The sequence below is a fragment of the Pediculus humanus genome, genomic scaffold, assembly GCF_000006295.1.
Source record: "Pediculus humanus corporis 1103172107761 genomic scaffold, whole genome shotgun sequence".
In the NCBI taxonomy this organism is placed as follows: Eukaryota; Metazoa; Arthropoda; class Insecta; order Psocodea; family Pediculidae; genus Pediculus; species Pediculus humanus.
In genome coordinates this window covers 457,045-471,345 of record NW_002987359.1, presented here as the reverse complement: position 1 = coordinate 471,345, position 14,301 = coordinate 457,045, and the positions used below count along the sequence as shown (strand labels likewise).

At 23.8% G+C, this 14,301-nt stretch overlaps 5 protein-coding genes across 5 annotated transcripts in view; 1 reads left to right on the top strand and 4 right to left on the bottom strand.

Annotated features, from left to right (window-relative positions):
* Phum_PHUM349690 (DEAD box ATP-dependent RNA helicase, putative) overlaps positions 1-130 on the bottom strand; it is a gene marked incomplete at both ends in the record, with an annotated part of 1,966 nt that extends 1,836 nt beyond the window's left edge. Inside the window, one exon of the mRNA XM_002427811.1 lies at positions 34-130. Coding sequence (XP_002427856.1) covers positions 34-130 — 97 coding nt within the window. The remainder of the gene's footprint in view (positions 1-33) is intronic.
* A 1,422-nt stretch (positions 131-1,552) lies between these two features.
* Phum_PHUM349680 (Splicing factor U2Af 38 kDa subunit, putative) lies at positions 1,553-2,791 on the bottom strand (the record flags this gene model as incomplete). Its single annotated transcript, XM_002427810.1, has 2 exons — positions 1,553-2,270; positions 2,748-2,791. 2 exons carry the CDS (start codon positions 2,789-2,791, stop codon positions 1,553-1,555), a joined length of 762 nt encoding a protein of 253 aa, XP_002427855.1.
* A 362-nt stretch (positions 2,792-3,153) lies between these two features.
* Phum_PHUM349670 (ankyrin repeat-containing protein, putative) lies at positions 3,154-4,367 on the top strand (the record flags this gene model as incomplete). Its single annotated transcript, XM_002427809.1, has 3 exons — positions 3,154-3,301; positions 3,398-3,707; positions 3,773-4,367. 3 exons carry the CDS (start codon positions 3,154-3,156, stop codon positions 4,365-4,367), a joined length of 1,053 nt encoding a protein of 350 aa, XP_002427854.1.
* Positions 4,368-5,470: 1,103 nt separating this feature from the next.
* On the bottom strand, positions 5,471-6,719 carry Phum_PHUM349660 (protein-L-isoaspartate O-methyltransferase, putative; the record flags this gene model as incomplete). The annotated part of the gene is made up of 5 exons (XM_002427808.1): positions 5,471-5,657; positions 5,788-5,960; positions 6,059-6,144; positions 6,232-6,457; positions 6,528-6,719. 5 exons carry the CDS (start codon positions 6,717-6,719, stop codon positions 5,471-5,473), a joined length of 864 nt encoding a protein of 287 aa, XP_002427853.1.
* Positions 6,720-7,496: 777 nt separating this feature from the next.
* Positions 7,497-7,831, bottom strand: Phum_PHUM349650 (uncharacterized protein; the record flags this gene model as incomplete). Its single annotated transcript, XM_002427807.1, has 2 exons — positions 7,497-7,777; positions 7,801-7,831. The coding sequence occupies 2 exons, from the start codon at positions 7,829-7,831 to the stop codon at positions 7,497-7,499; spliced, it is 312 nt and encodes a 103-aa protein (XP_002427852.1).
* Positions 7,832-14,301: the final 6,470 nt, after the last annotated feature.

Here is a 14,301-nt window from a genome sequence, read left to right as displayed (position 1 = left end):
AGAATTACAATTTAACTTAATTTTATATGAAACCTTCTAAAGTAACTGGGAGTGCTGTAGCCTGAATTGCAGTTGGTTGATAAAAATCCATTTTTTTTATCTGTTCCAATAAAGGTGAAGAAATTCCCATTTCTTCAAATTTTAATGTCGAGTTTATGGAATTATTAATAAAAGCTGGATGCTAAAATAAATTTGAAAATATAGAAATCGATTATCAATTTCATCAAATAAAAAATATTCAATTAATTACCCCTGTTGTTGGTAAAACAGTAAAATGATCTCCATTCGACTTATATTTATGCCAGCTTTTTGAAACCAGTGGTACAAAATCAAATTTGCCATATTGAGTATTTTTATGATGGTTTAGGTTTGAATTTTTGCAATTTATTAGTAAAGGCTAAAATTTTAAATTCATAGAAGTAATGACAAATTTAAAGTTAAAATTTAATATTATAAATAATGTAATTAATTATTTTACTAACTGCTGATGAAATTCCTTCTTTTTTTAATTTAACTTTTTTTTTATCAATTAAAGAACGTGCCCTTTTTTTTTTACTGGGTAAATTCGTAAACCAAAGTGGAGATTTAACGCTTCCATCACTGATGTAATCATGAAATTTATAACCTAAATTCTGTAAATCATGGCCACATTATAATTTAACAGTTTAAGAACTTTAATCGAAAATAAAAAATGTGAATATATATATTTTTTCTTAATAAAAATTAAAAAAATGGTAATTTGTAAAATCATTCTTTATTACTCACGTTCGCGGTATGAAATTTATTGTATTCTTTAAAAGTAAAAAATTGTAATTTATAACAAAATTTAAAAACATTTGTTGAATTTGAGGTGTTTATCATTTTATACTTGTGAGTTATTTTAAAATAATAATACAAAATTTTTAAATTACTACCGTGTTGTAACCTAAAGAGTAGTTTATTTAAGCTTTAAATAATAAATAAATCTAATCTGAAATACTAATATAACGAAGAATAATGTCATAGAGTAATAAAAAATAAAATTTAAGATTTAAGTTTTTAAGAAGATAAAAGAAAATAAAAATTATTTGCAAGATTCTAAAAATGTGTTAAGAAACAAATAAAAATGTACGGTAAAAACTATACAATATTTTTTCGATGTAAAAAATTATGTTTATATATGACATAATTTAGAATTTTTAACGTACTTAACTAGTAATAATACTGCTGCTAAAGCATTGTACGGTTACATAATTTTGTCCAATCTTTTATGGGAAATCAAAGGAATCAGGTGGTTGTGCAAGTTTTTATTCGTTTAAAATAAAAATAAAACTTAACTAAGACAATAAAATACATCAAGGATTAAAATAAAAATTATTCTTATATATTTAATTTTGATAGAACATTTATTTAATATGTTATTTTAAAAATATGATATAATTATCAAATTTTAAATTAATGACTTATTTCTGTAACTCAGTATGATAGAAAACCTTATTTTAAATTAAAATATTTCAATATTACATTGTTTAGAGTTAAACATAAGATTATGCAAAAAAAAAAATCATGCAAATTAATATCGTCCAGAACGACTATCTCTATCTTTGTCTCTTCTATCATCTTTGCTTTTTCTAGAAGATCGATCTCTTGAACGAGAACGCCTTCTTGAATCTCTGTCTTTGCTTCGAGATCTTTTAAATCCAGCTCTATGAATTGGACTTCTGCTTCGAGATCTCGAAGAACGTTTTCGATCTCCTTTTCTTCTTCTAGAATAAAGGTATCGACGAAGTTCTCTAGAAATAGGTTTCAAATGCATAAAATTACAAAATCCAGATCGAGTGCATTCACCCATTTCATATTGACGACAACAGGCTTCACGAAAATCAGTAACTGGAGAAAGCTCTGCATAGACAGGACGTCCTCCAAACCAACGATTATTTAAATCATTTACAGCCTTTTCTGCATCTTCTTCTCTTCTAAATTTAATATAGACATTACCGACCAAATGATCACCAAGATTATCACACACATTCATTTCTTCAATTTCACCATATTTATCTTCACATTCAACAAATACATCCTCAAAAAAATTATCATAATGCTCTTGCATTTCTTCATCTGAGACATTAGCAACAAGATGAGATCCATCAGCAGATTTTGCTGAATTTTGTGGATTAACATAAAGATTCTGAAGTAAAGTAGTTTGACTGAATGTAGGCTTATTATGTATTCTTGAACATCTATCGCCATGCCTGCAGGCCCCAATTTTAAAGTAGAAAGAACAGTTGACTCTAAAAATAAAATGTACCACATAATTACTTAAATTTATTACATAATTATATAAATAATTATATAAAAATTTAAAATGATAATGATTTTCAATAGGTCAGATAAAACACACATGCATTGATTATAAGAATAAACATACTTGTAAGTTTTTGACAATGATAAATAATATGCAATTTAATGATCAAGATCTAAATAAAGCTGTAATACTTCATATTGAAATAAAAAATTAATTTTAATTTTTGTAAATTATGGCGGTTAGCGCATATATAAAAACGAAGAATAAATTAACAAATTTTGTCAGAAAAGATATTATTACTTAATTGTCAAAACTAATAATTTTTAATATTGTTTTTTTTTTTTTTTTTTTTTTTTTATGGAAAATGTTAAAAATTTGACCGAAAAACAAGTAAATAAAATACAATTGCAGAATAAGCAAATTTAAAATAAAAGAAATTAATTTTTGTAAATTAAACACATACTTATCTTTCTCCGTACCAAATATTGATGCTAAATATTCAGCCATATCGGTAAATGTCAATAAAATAAATTCGGCAAAAATTTGTAATTAATATAAACTATACGATCTGTAAAAGATGCAGCTTTATTGAAAACCACTGCTGCCATTTAAGTGATACCAACTGAACATTTTTTTTTTTTTTTGAAACACTCTTCTCGTGCACCAAGTTTAAGTATTACAATGGAAAGTTTTTAACGGAATTTTATCACGGAAACATTTTTTTAATAAAATTTATTTCTCGATAGATTTTTATTAATTTAAACATGTATTAAAAATATTTTTAAATTATTTTTTTAGCTTATAAATAACGCTGCTTTTTTTTTCTGTAATTTAATTTTTATAAAAAAACCTGCTGCATAAAATCGAAAATGTCTAATAATAGTTTTAGTGATCAATCAAAAATATATAGCGAACAAATTAATTTTTGGAATATGGATATACACACGGCTGCCAGTTTGGGAGATGTTTCATTTTTTGTTAAATATGATGTCGGGCAAGAAAAAAAATGTTTTATAAGTGATTTTTTTGAACTTGAACTTATTTTATTCAGAGTTTAATATTTTTGCCTTTAACATATTTTCAATATTTTTTTTTTTAACAGAAAACTTAAAGCCGAAATTTGCAATAATAACTCGGGAAATTGGACGCCTTTAATGTATGCTTGCGCTAGAGGTAGTTCACTTTTAGTTAATTATTTATTATTAACTGGAGCCAAAAAAGATTGTAAAACCACATCTGGTGTCACTCCATTGATGCTGGCCATAAGCAGTGGAAATATTTCAACAGTCGAATTAATTTTTGATAGCTCTGATATTGAAAAAGTTGATTATAGAAAATGGACTGCCTTATTTTATGCAATTCACTTTACCAGAGAGAAATGCCTTAATTATTTAATTAATAAAGGATCCAATGTTAACATTGTGTGAGAATTTTAATTTGAAAATAATGAATGCATAAACATATATTGCAAATTTCAATTATTTTTAGGGATTTTCAAAACGAAACTCCACTTATGGCAGCAATCAAATTAGGAAGAGAAACTATGGTTGAGCTAATATTACAATCTGCAACAAATTTAAATATTGTTTCATTTAAACAAGAATCAGCTCTAATGTTGGCCAATGAATCAAATAATTTAAAAATTAAATCAATGGTTAAAAAAAAAAATGAATATTTATTAAGGCAAAAAAATGTTTTAAATGGTGAAATGAATTCCGTTTTAAAATTTACAGTAAATAATTCTCCGATTATAAATGACCAAACTCATATTAAAATTAGTACACCAACACTAATTAAAAAAAAAATAAGTGGTCAAATAAAAATAGGTAAAAGTTTGACATATTCTCCTAATAAATGTCTTCAAGCATCTTCAATAGGTTCCGTAATTGATTCTCCATGGAAATTATCAATTTCGAAAAAAAAATTTTGGTCTCCTCAAGTTAAAACTTTTAATGATGTACAACAATTTTTAATAGCAATAGGTTTAGAAAAATATTGGCAGATATTTAAAGATGAAGAAGTTGATTTTGAGACTCTATTAACATTAAATGAAAATAATTTAAAGGATTTGGGTATCACGTAAGTTTAAATAACAAATAAATAAGTTTTAGTATATTATTAATATTTTATTTAATCAATTTTTTAAGATATATTTATATATACAATATTAGAATAATTATAGTTATGATTATAAAATAATATATAGATATATTTTAAATTAAATTTAATAAATTTTATATTGCATAATTTATAATGAAATTTCAAAAAGCAGAAAATGAATAAGAATAGTTAGAATTGTAGTTGCAGTTTAAATTTCAAACTATAATCCGAAATGATAGTAATAATTTTTTTTTTTGTTTAGGCAATTTGGTCCTCGAAGGAAAATATTAAAGGCAATCCAACAAGTTCGAACAAAATATCATGAATAGATTTTTTCAGTGACAGATGAATATCTTTTATTATTATAATTATCATTGTTTTTAATCATTATTATTATATATATGTACATATATTTAAGAATTTTAAAATTTGATATATATTATATTATTAGATATTTATTATTTTAATCTCGGATTGTTTTCTATCAGCGACGTATATATATTATTTTTATTTCAATTAACAGCACAACATAGATTTCTGAAAAAGAAAAAAAGTTTTATTTAAATAATGAAATTTAAATGATTTAATTTTTTTTTGGTTATAATTCATTCACGCGCGCGCGCGCACACACACACACATTATTATTATATCACTACAAAAATTTTTAGTATTTCTTACAGGGTTGAAAAATTATTTTAATTAATGTGCACATATTGTATGGAAATAATAATAAGTTAATTATTGAGTTTTGTACTCTTACCGAAAATTCAATAACCCGCCTATGATTTGGTCTTGAAATTTAAATTTGTTTAAAACTCGTCGTGTTTTGGAATTCGGCTGAAAATGTATAATTAAAAAAAAAAAAAACAATTGTAAATTTTATCCTATTTATTAAGGATAAATAATTTAAATGTCAATCTTTCGAAAAATTTTATTTATAAACTATAAAATATTTAACTTAAATTGCTAAAAAAAATTATAAAGTAAAATTTATAAATTTAAAAAAAAAAATAGAAATGGAAACCAATTGAAACTAGAAATTTAGAAAAAAAAAAAAATGTTTATCTTTGCAAATTAATAAATTATCTATTGGGGTTTAGAAGTTTTTGCAGGTTTTGAACTAGTGGGTACATTTTTACTTGATCCAACATTTGGATCAACATCTCTTTCAAATTCAGTCATGGGTTCTTCGAAAAAATCATGCTGGGATTCTGGTACGGCCGCTACGGATTTCCGCATTAAAACAATAAATTCAGACTCTGCTGAACTTACACTGCAGAAATAATGGAAGGGATATTATTAACAATCAATGGGTTCCATTTCTTTAAACTTTTTCATTTTCTACTATATGCTTATATGTAAGTTTATATATATATATATATATTTTAAAACCTATTTATTACCTTCCAGGCCATTGGGCTTCTTTATCTGTAAGTGGTACATAAACAACACCCATCAGAGGTGTTCGTGTAAAACTTCCATCTGCTTTTTTATCTATTTGTTCTAAATTTTGATTACCTCCTTCTGGACCGATAGGCACTATTAAACGTCCACCTGGCTTTAACTGATCAATGAGCTTAAAAAATTACCTTTATTTAAAATATATATAATCATAAAAAGAGTAAAAGAAAAATAATTGCCTTCATATGTTGTGTAAAAGAAAAAAAAACTTACAGACTGTGGAAGATTTGGTGATGCAGCTCCAACATGAATTGCATTGTAAGGACCATCATCAGGATATCCTCTTCTACCATCTCCCACTTTTATTAAAAAATTATAAATTAATTGAAGTCTCAAACTTCACAAAATAGATTTTTAGATTTTAAAAAAAAATAACTTAAACTCACCTACAAATTTAACTCTTCCACTATCCAGAAGTTCTGGTTTATCTTTTCGTACATTTTCTGTTGAAGTATCAATAAGTTCAGCAATGTGATCAATACCTACAGCCCTTCCTTCCTGGCCAACCATCAATGCCATACAAACAGTTAAATAACCTGATCCAGAACCCACATCTAAAGCTTTTTCCCCTTCTGTTAAATGATCTTTGAGTAATTCTAAAGCATGTGCATGCTAAAATGAATAAAAATTAAAATATGGTATTCATAGCATCAAAATTTTTGTTTTTGAATTTGTCACAGACCATGTGAGGAGCACTAATGGTTACACCATAACCAATCCCTTGAGGAGCATCCATATAAGGAGCTGCTTTAGAATAATTTCCTCTGTCAACTTGGAGCATAATATTTTCTACAACATCTGATCTTATTACTCCATTGATTTTTAAGTTTTTTACTAAATCTGAATTATTTCTGCCATGAGATCTCCAAGCCATTCCAAAAGTAAAAGTTCTTAGAATCACTAAAAAACTTAATTAAAAAGAAAAAAAAATTAATAATTGCAAAATTTTTATAATTTAATTAATTAAAAATAAAACTAAGTATTTAACAATCAGACAACCTCAGAATGAGAATCATTTTTTTTTTTTATTAAAATTTTTAGGTTCATTTACACGTTTAAAAATTAACAGAAAATGTCTGTCAAAAAGAAAAATTTAGTTTAAAGTGTTTTAACAGTTGCTTTATATTTAATTTTAGGCAATATTTAGAAAAATGAGATTATGTATTTAGTCTTAAATTAATATTTTCATACAGTGTTTAGTATTTTCATTTTATTCACCTAGGTTTGTTAAAATATTTCATTATAATTTTCAAAATTATATGATCCTTTAAAAATAAATACCTAATATAAAAATAAAAAAGAATGTTTTACATGATATTTAACGGTAGATAAATATCATGAGAAATAAAAGGAGACAAATTTTTACTGCGTTTTAATTTAAACAATAATTCTATACGGCATACAGTGCTGCCAACAAACATAAACAATTAATTTTCACTTACATACCTAATGTGTATTTCTGCTTAAACTTTATTTTATTTTATTTTTTTTCTAAGAATTAATTACCATTTGAACGGTTTAAATAAAGAAACAAAATTTATTATTTGCATTTTTTTTTTTTTTTAACAGTTCAATTTATATTTACGATTTTTATATTTTTAATATCGTTGTAAGTAGTAATAACACTTTAGTTTAATAAACTTTTAAAAATTCAAAAATCAATTTTTGTTAATGGAGCTACCTTCATTGAAGGGTTTTTGGCAAATTCAAAAAGGCCCTCACTGGTTCGTTTTCCTTGGTAATTAAGAATAAATTTTCCTCTTTTATAATACTTTATAATGGGTATTCCAACTACACCTTTATCCTGTGCAAAATCAGGATTATAATTAATGTCATAGTTAGCAAATACCATTGGAATATTTGCCTCCTTTGACATTAGTGCTGCTGTACCATAGGGTTTTCTCAGCTGGGTGCAATGACGACACCAAGATGCTGAAAAAAATACTAAAATAGACTCATGTTTATTGATTTGGCTATCAAAGTCATCTTTTAAAAATAAAATTAACTTAAATGCTTCTGATCCACCCCAACTTTCTTCATCTGTTTCTTTTACATCTGTTTTTTTTTCCTGCTTTGATAAATCTCGAAAAAAAAAGCTGAAACAAGATGTGATTTGCTTAAATTATTATTGCCCTTAATTATGTCGAAATTTTTTTTTTTATTTTTATTATTATTATTTCTAACCTAAGTGAAATTTCTCTTTTTTCTAAAAATGTTTTACATTTACTAGCCACAGCTTTATTACAAACATTCGATAATGCAACAAACTTTTTAACCCTTTTTTATTTTGCACTGGGGTGATAGATAAATTTTATATATTACTCGAATATTATTTTAAATAATAATTTTTCGAAGGCTATTAAATTAAAATATATATATATATAATTATATTTACTGAAACAATGTACATTTCATTTGTTTTTTACAGTGTTGCAAAGTAAATCTTAAAGTTACACTTTAAATTGTTATCACTTAAGTAAGCATCACCTTTAGCATCTCTAAAAATTAAATTTGAAAATCATTAATTTTTGGAATTTTTGTAAAACTATTAAACTAGTTAAAGTGTCTTACAGTTTTTTATATTTTGTTGTTAATAAAAGCATTTACATAACAAAATCTGTTATATAAACCAAAGCTATTGGAAATATATTACATGTTTGCTTAATTAATTCTAAAATAGAATATGCTTATGGAACTTTTATTTAAAGCCTTATTGTAAGTTAAATTTTGTTAAATAATGTACAACTAAAAATGATTTTTCATAAAAATATTTTTATCCTAGTAGATTAATTTTCCTGTTTTGAAAAATAACAGGAAACAATTAATTTAAAAAAGTAAATAAAATAACGGAAAAATATAGAAGGCGGTTTATTTTTCTAATGCCTAATTAAATAATATTGAACCATACTGCATAAAAAAATAATTTTAAAAGTGAGCAAAATTCTTTTCTTTAAAATTTATTTAAAAAAGAAAAGGAAATATGACCAATTCAGAAATTCTAATAATAATAATAAAAAAAAACTAACCTAAAAAAGCGATGGAACTGTTTGAAAAGCATAGAATAAGAAATTCCGCGATAGTTATTCTATCTATGAAAACAAAAATGTCCGATGTTTTTCAAAACAAATAGTAATTGTAATTTGGTAGGAAAAAAACAAGTATTGCTTTTATTATCAACTTTTTTCTTAAAATATCTTTATTAATCATTTTTTTACAATTCTAAATTACTTTTAATTTAATTTGCTATGAAAAACTTGGAGTCATTCATTTTTTTTTACCCTCACTCAAATACATAACCTTACCCTCTTTTTATTTTTTATTTTTTTATATTAAAGGGTTAAAAAAAGGGGTGAATATTATGTTCTCTGTTTAGATTATAGAAGTAAAAAAAAAAAATTTAAATGGTAAAAAAATTTTTTTTTAGGTACTATTCAATATTAAAAGATGGGTTTAGATTTAGTATTTTTAAGTATTAGTTTACAAATTTTTTTTTTTTTGATACTCTTTTTAGAATTCATGTGGTCTTTAAAGAGTATTGGATGTAGCTTTTTTTAACTAAAATAAAAAAGGGGTAAAAAAGTTAAAAAATGTAGGGTTAAAAAAGAGTTGAATTAGCTTACACGCTGATACGGACATTGTTCATAGCTCATGCTCTGTTTAAATTTTTTTAAATGGTAGAATTTAAATATGTTAGCAAGGCAAAGGCAATATTCATCTTAGAAGTCCAATGAGAGTAGTTGGTTTTTTACTCGGTAGCTTTTTATTTTTAAACGTATACAGAAGCTCTGCGTCTCAGTTTTTTCTCCTCAGAGGTAAACCCCTTTTTTATTCGTACAATATGAATAGTTTCAAATGAGCCTGAACAAATGACAGTCAGACTAATGCAGTAGAGAATGATTGTTTTTTTGCTGAAGGAAAAGGTTTTTTAAAATTATTTCTTGAATAGTGCTTTTGTGCTGAACAATCTGTATAAATAAAAGTTATCATTTAATTAATAGTTTGAACGTGTAATCAGGCCTGAATTTATATTTTTTTCATTTTTTTCATATAGGATGTTAATTAATTAAAAAAATTTTTTTCTAGGTAAGTGTCAGTTAAAGTTATTTTAAATACTTCATCAAAGAATTTTAAAAAAAAACCCAATGATTAAAAATAAATAATAATAATGAGGATTAATTAAATGAATGACATTAATAAATATTTTCTGATTTTAATTTTTTTATAAAATTTATTATTTTTTAAAGTCTATGGTAGTGAAAAAAATTTTTTGCCATTAACTAAAAATCAACTACTCATTTAAAATTACATTTTCCTTAAACTAAAACTTTTTTCATATTTTTTTGCTTGATTGTACTGATAACTAACTTAAAAAAAATTTTTTTTTTAAATTTAAGGAAAAATTACCCCTTAATATTTATTTTTTCATATAAATTTTAATTTTTTTATTAAGTTTTTATGAAAGAAAATTTTTTTTCTTAAAAAAAAAAAAAAAAAAGATATAAATAAGATTTTGAATTAAATTTCAAGAAATATATATTAATTAAAATTCCTTTAAACAAAATAATTTATTTATTTATTATAAGGAAAGGGAAAATAAAAATTTAAAAGACATTTATTAAATTCATATTTTATTATTTATTTTATTATGTATTAGGCTTTTATTTACGTCATCAAATTGGATTATTTAGAAACAAAAAATTTTTTTTTTAAGTAAAATTATTTAACGGTCTCTTTTAAAAATTTTTTTAAATAATTATTTTCGGGTAAAAATTTGACTTCGTGAAGTAAAAAAAAAAAAAAAAAAAAATGGAAAATTTATTGGAAAAACAAAATTTTAAAACTGAAAAAAATGTAATTTAAAAAAAAAAAATAACATTAAAATTAATTTATATTAATTTTGGGTAAATATTTGATTTCTTAAAGTTTGTCTGATGATTATATACTTAAAAATAATTTCAAAATTTAAAACATAAAATAAAATATCATGTTTAACTTGAGAGAAAAGAAAAGAAATTTTTTTTTTTTTATATTTTATTTTTACTATTCAATAATATTTTCTAATATTATTTTAAATTTTCACAATTTGATAAAAATTCTAAATTAAATCCTGTTATTATTATGAGTTCAATTGAGTTTTTTTTTCTTCTGATCAATAAGAAAATTTTTATACGAAAAAAGAAATAATTAATTGATTTTTAAAAAAAAATATATAAATAATAAAAATAATTACAAAATTTTTTTAGGGAGAAAGAAAAAAAACTCAAAAATTGTTTTTTTTTTGTAAAAACGAAAAAAAGGAAAAATTTTTTTTTTTTTTTTTTCAATTTAGCCAAATGTTATTTTTTGTTATTTTATTTTAAAAGAGTGCCTATAAAAAGTGGTTTGAAATTCAATTTATATCTCGTTCACATGCCTTTTATCCAAAACCTTCGATATATATTTATATATATATATCTATACACATAGAGAGAGAGAGAGAAAGAAAGAAAAAGGATGAGGGGGAGAGATTGAGAGAGAGAGAGAGAGAAAAAAAGAGTGAGAAAGAGAGAAAGAGAGAGGAAAGAAAAAAAGGGAAAAAAATAGTGAAAAATTCTCTTTTCTTATCCCATATTAATTGTAAAACCTGATAACTCTAAAATTTCACCTTTTTTTTTTTATGGTTTTAAATTTCTTACCAAAATATTTATTTTATAAATTAAAATTAATTATTTAATTAATTAAAAATAAAGGGCCCGAAATATAACAATTGCGTGCACACGCTTCAAATGAAAAAAAATAATAAAAAAAAAAATTTTCCTCTTTTCATTTTGTTATTATTATTATTTATAAATTCTCAGTTCATTTAAAAATTTTTTTTTTTTTTTTTCTTTTCAAATGGAAAAATATACAAAAGAGACAGTTAAGGGATTCAAGGGGTGAATATGTATTCTTCTCTTTTTTTTTTTAACTTGTACACACATTCTAAGGGTGAACTAAAAATCAGAAAGATGATTGAAATGGCACGAGGTCCGTGATGCGACATGTTTTGAATGTGAGTACATTACTATATAAGGGTGAATATGTCAAGGGTTGGAAAGAGTGAGAGAGAGAGAGAGAAATGGAGAAAAAAGTGAGATGGTTATATAAGATACATTCAGGGGTGACTTTTCTTCCCTTTTGAATTTTCACAAGCTTAATGCCACACTTTTCCTGTTCACATTGTTTCGATTCATTTTTTTTTCTTCTTCTCCTAAAGACGTCTTATCCGTTCATCTTTTCTCTATAATTTTTATTGCATTTTTTTTTTTTTTTCATTTACATTATTTATTATAAAATTTTCCTTTTTCTCTCTTAAATAGTAAAAAGTACCAAAAAAAAAAAAAAAAAAAAAAAGGAAAAGTTTTTCTCTTTGAATATACACGAACGATATCGATAAAAGATAAATCAAATGATTTAATTCTTAAATTTTTATAAAATTTGTTTAATTTTTCTCTAGAGAAAGTAATTTTTTCAATTGTTCGATAGATACAGTGCATGATTTATTGAACGATTGATTGATTGATCGATCGATTGATGATTTTAGTTGTCATTGAATAATGATTTCATTTTTTTTCACGAGTTTTTTATTTTATAATACTTTACAACATATTCAATAATAATTTTTTTATTTCTTATTAGTTTTTATAGTAAATTTTTCTATCTTACAAAACAAAAACTAATATTTCCATTTTGTAAAAATTTTCCTTTTTTCTTGCGAAAAAAAAAAAAAAAATAGAAAAAAGAAAAACTCTGAATTCTCAAGCGTAATCATTCGAGGCAAAACGGTAGTAGCCCCCTTTCGTTTTTCTACCTCCGTTGTATGTTTTATTTTATTTTTCAAAGACTAACTTTTCTCTGCGTATACTTTTCCGGAAGTAGTTCATTTTAAATCTAAAACGGAAACTGAATGCGATTTCCATTTTTCGAGATATCGAAAACGGTAAGATGATGTAGTAAAAGTGCAGGAAGTTATCATCTTGGAAGTGCCATTTAACATTTCTTAGCATCCACCGAGAAAATTGACTTTTTTTTACTTTCTAAGAAAACATATTTAATAAATTGTTAAACATGGTAAAAACCGTTCTTATTATGCGTACTCCCTTATAAATTTTCCCCGAGTCTCTTCAGAATACTTAAGATACAGATATTTTTATTTATTTATTCCTTGGCATTCCATAAATTTTGATTATTTTTCTGGAGAGAAAAAAAAAAAAAAAATGAAACTCTCAGAATAAAAATTTATATATATAAAAAAAAAATATATATATACAGATATTTTTTTTTTTTTTGCATTTGTGATCGGAAAAACAAAAAAAAAAAAAAAAAAAAGAAAATTTTCATACATATTTAATTTTTTTTCCCTCTTTTTTAAGATAAATATATATAATTAGTATTATTATTTTTTTTAAATGAAAAATGCAAAGGATACGTATGGAATACACCTACGTGTGTGTGGGTGTGCGTGAGATTTTCTCGTTTTTTAAATACCTTTTTAAATTTAAAAAAAAAATGATTTAAATTTGTATAACATTAATAACTTATTTATACAAAAATTAAAATGAAAAGAAAATTTTTTTTTTTTTATAAAAAAAAATAAGGAAGATTGAATTTTAATAATCGTTTCGAAAGAAAGAAAAAGAGAGAGAGAGAGAGAGAAAAAAAAAAGAAATGAATTGAAGTAAATGGATCCTCTTGAGTTTGTATAGGAAGAGGGTGTGGTTTGAGTAATCGATATCTCGCCATTAGCAAACCATTATCAATGTCTAATTCGATTTTCATAACAAAAAAATAAGGAAAATGAAAACAAAAAAAAAATTTAGATATATATAAACGAAGTAAGACACACACGCACACCCTTGTCCCCACCTCCCCCACGTGTATTTAAATACATTTTATTTTTAATTTGAATTTAATTGAACATTAACAAAACAAAAAAAAAGGTGAAAATGGTTCAAAGATTCCAGACGGTTAAATTTTTTTTTTTTATTAGAAAAAATGAAAAAAATCAGACGACGACGACGACGTTCGTGAGTTGGTCGGCATTAAGAGAATGATTTATAATAAAAGATTTTTCATTGTTTTAGGCTTTTCCACTCTTTCTTTATTTTTTATTCGTTATTGTTTAAATCCTTCTTGTTTCTGTATTATATCTTCATTGGAGATCCCTTCCCTCTCCCCCCTCCCCCGTTTTTTTTGCAATTAAACATCATTAATATTAAGGTTTTTACATTAGATAAATAATTTTCTTTTTTTCCCCCGTCGTTTTGCATTTTTCATTACGTCACAATTTTTTTATTTATAATAAAATGTTATTATTATTATTTTAAAATAAAAAAGGAAAAAAGATGTAAAAAACATTTTTTATTAAAAAGGTTTTTTTTTGTTTTTTTCAAAATGTTTTTATTTTATTTTATCAACGTAGTAGTAGTAGTAGTAGT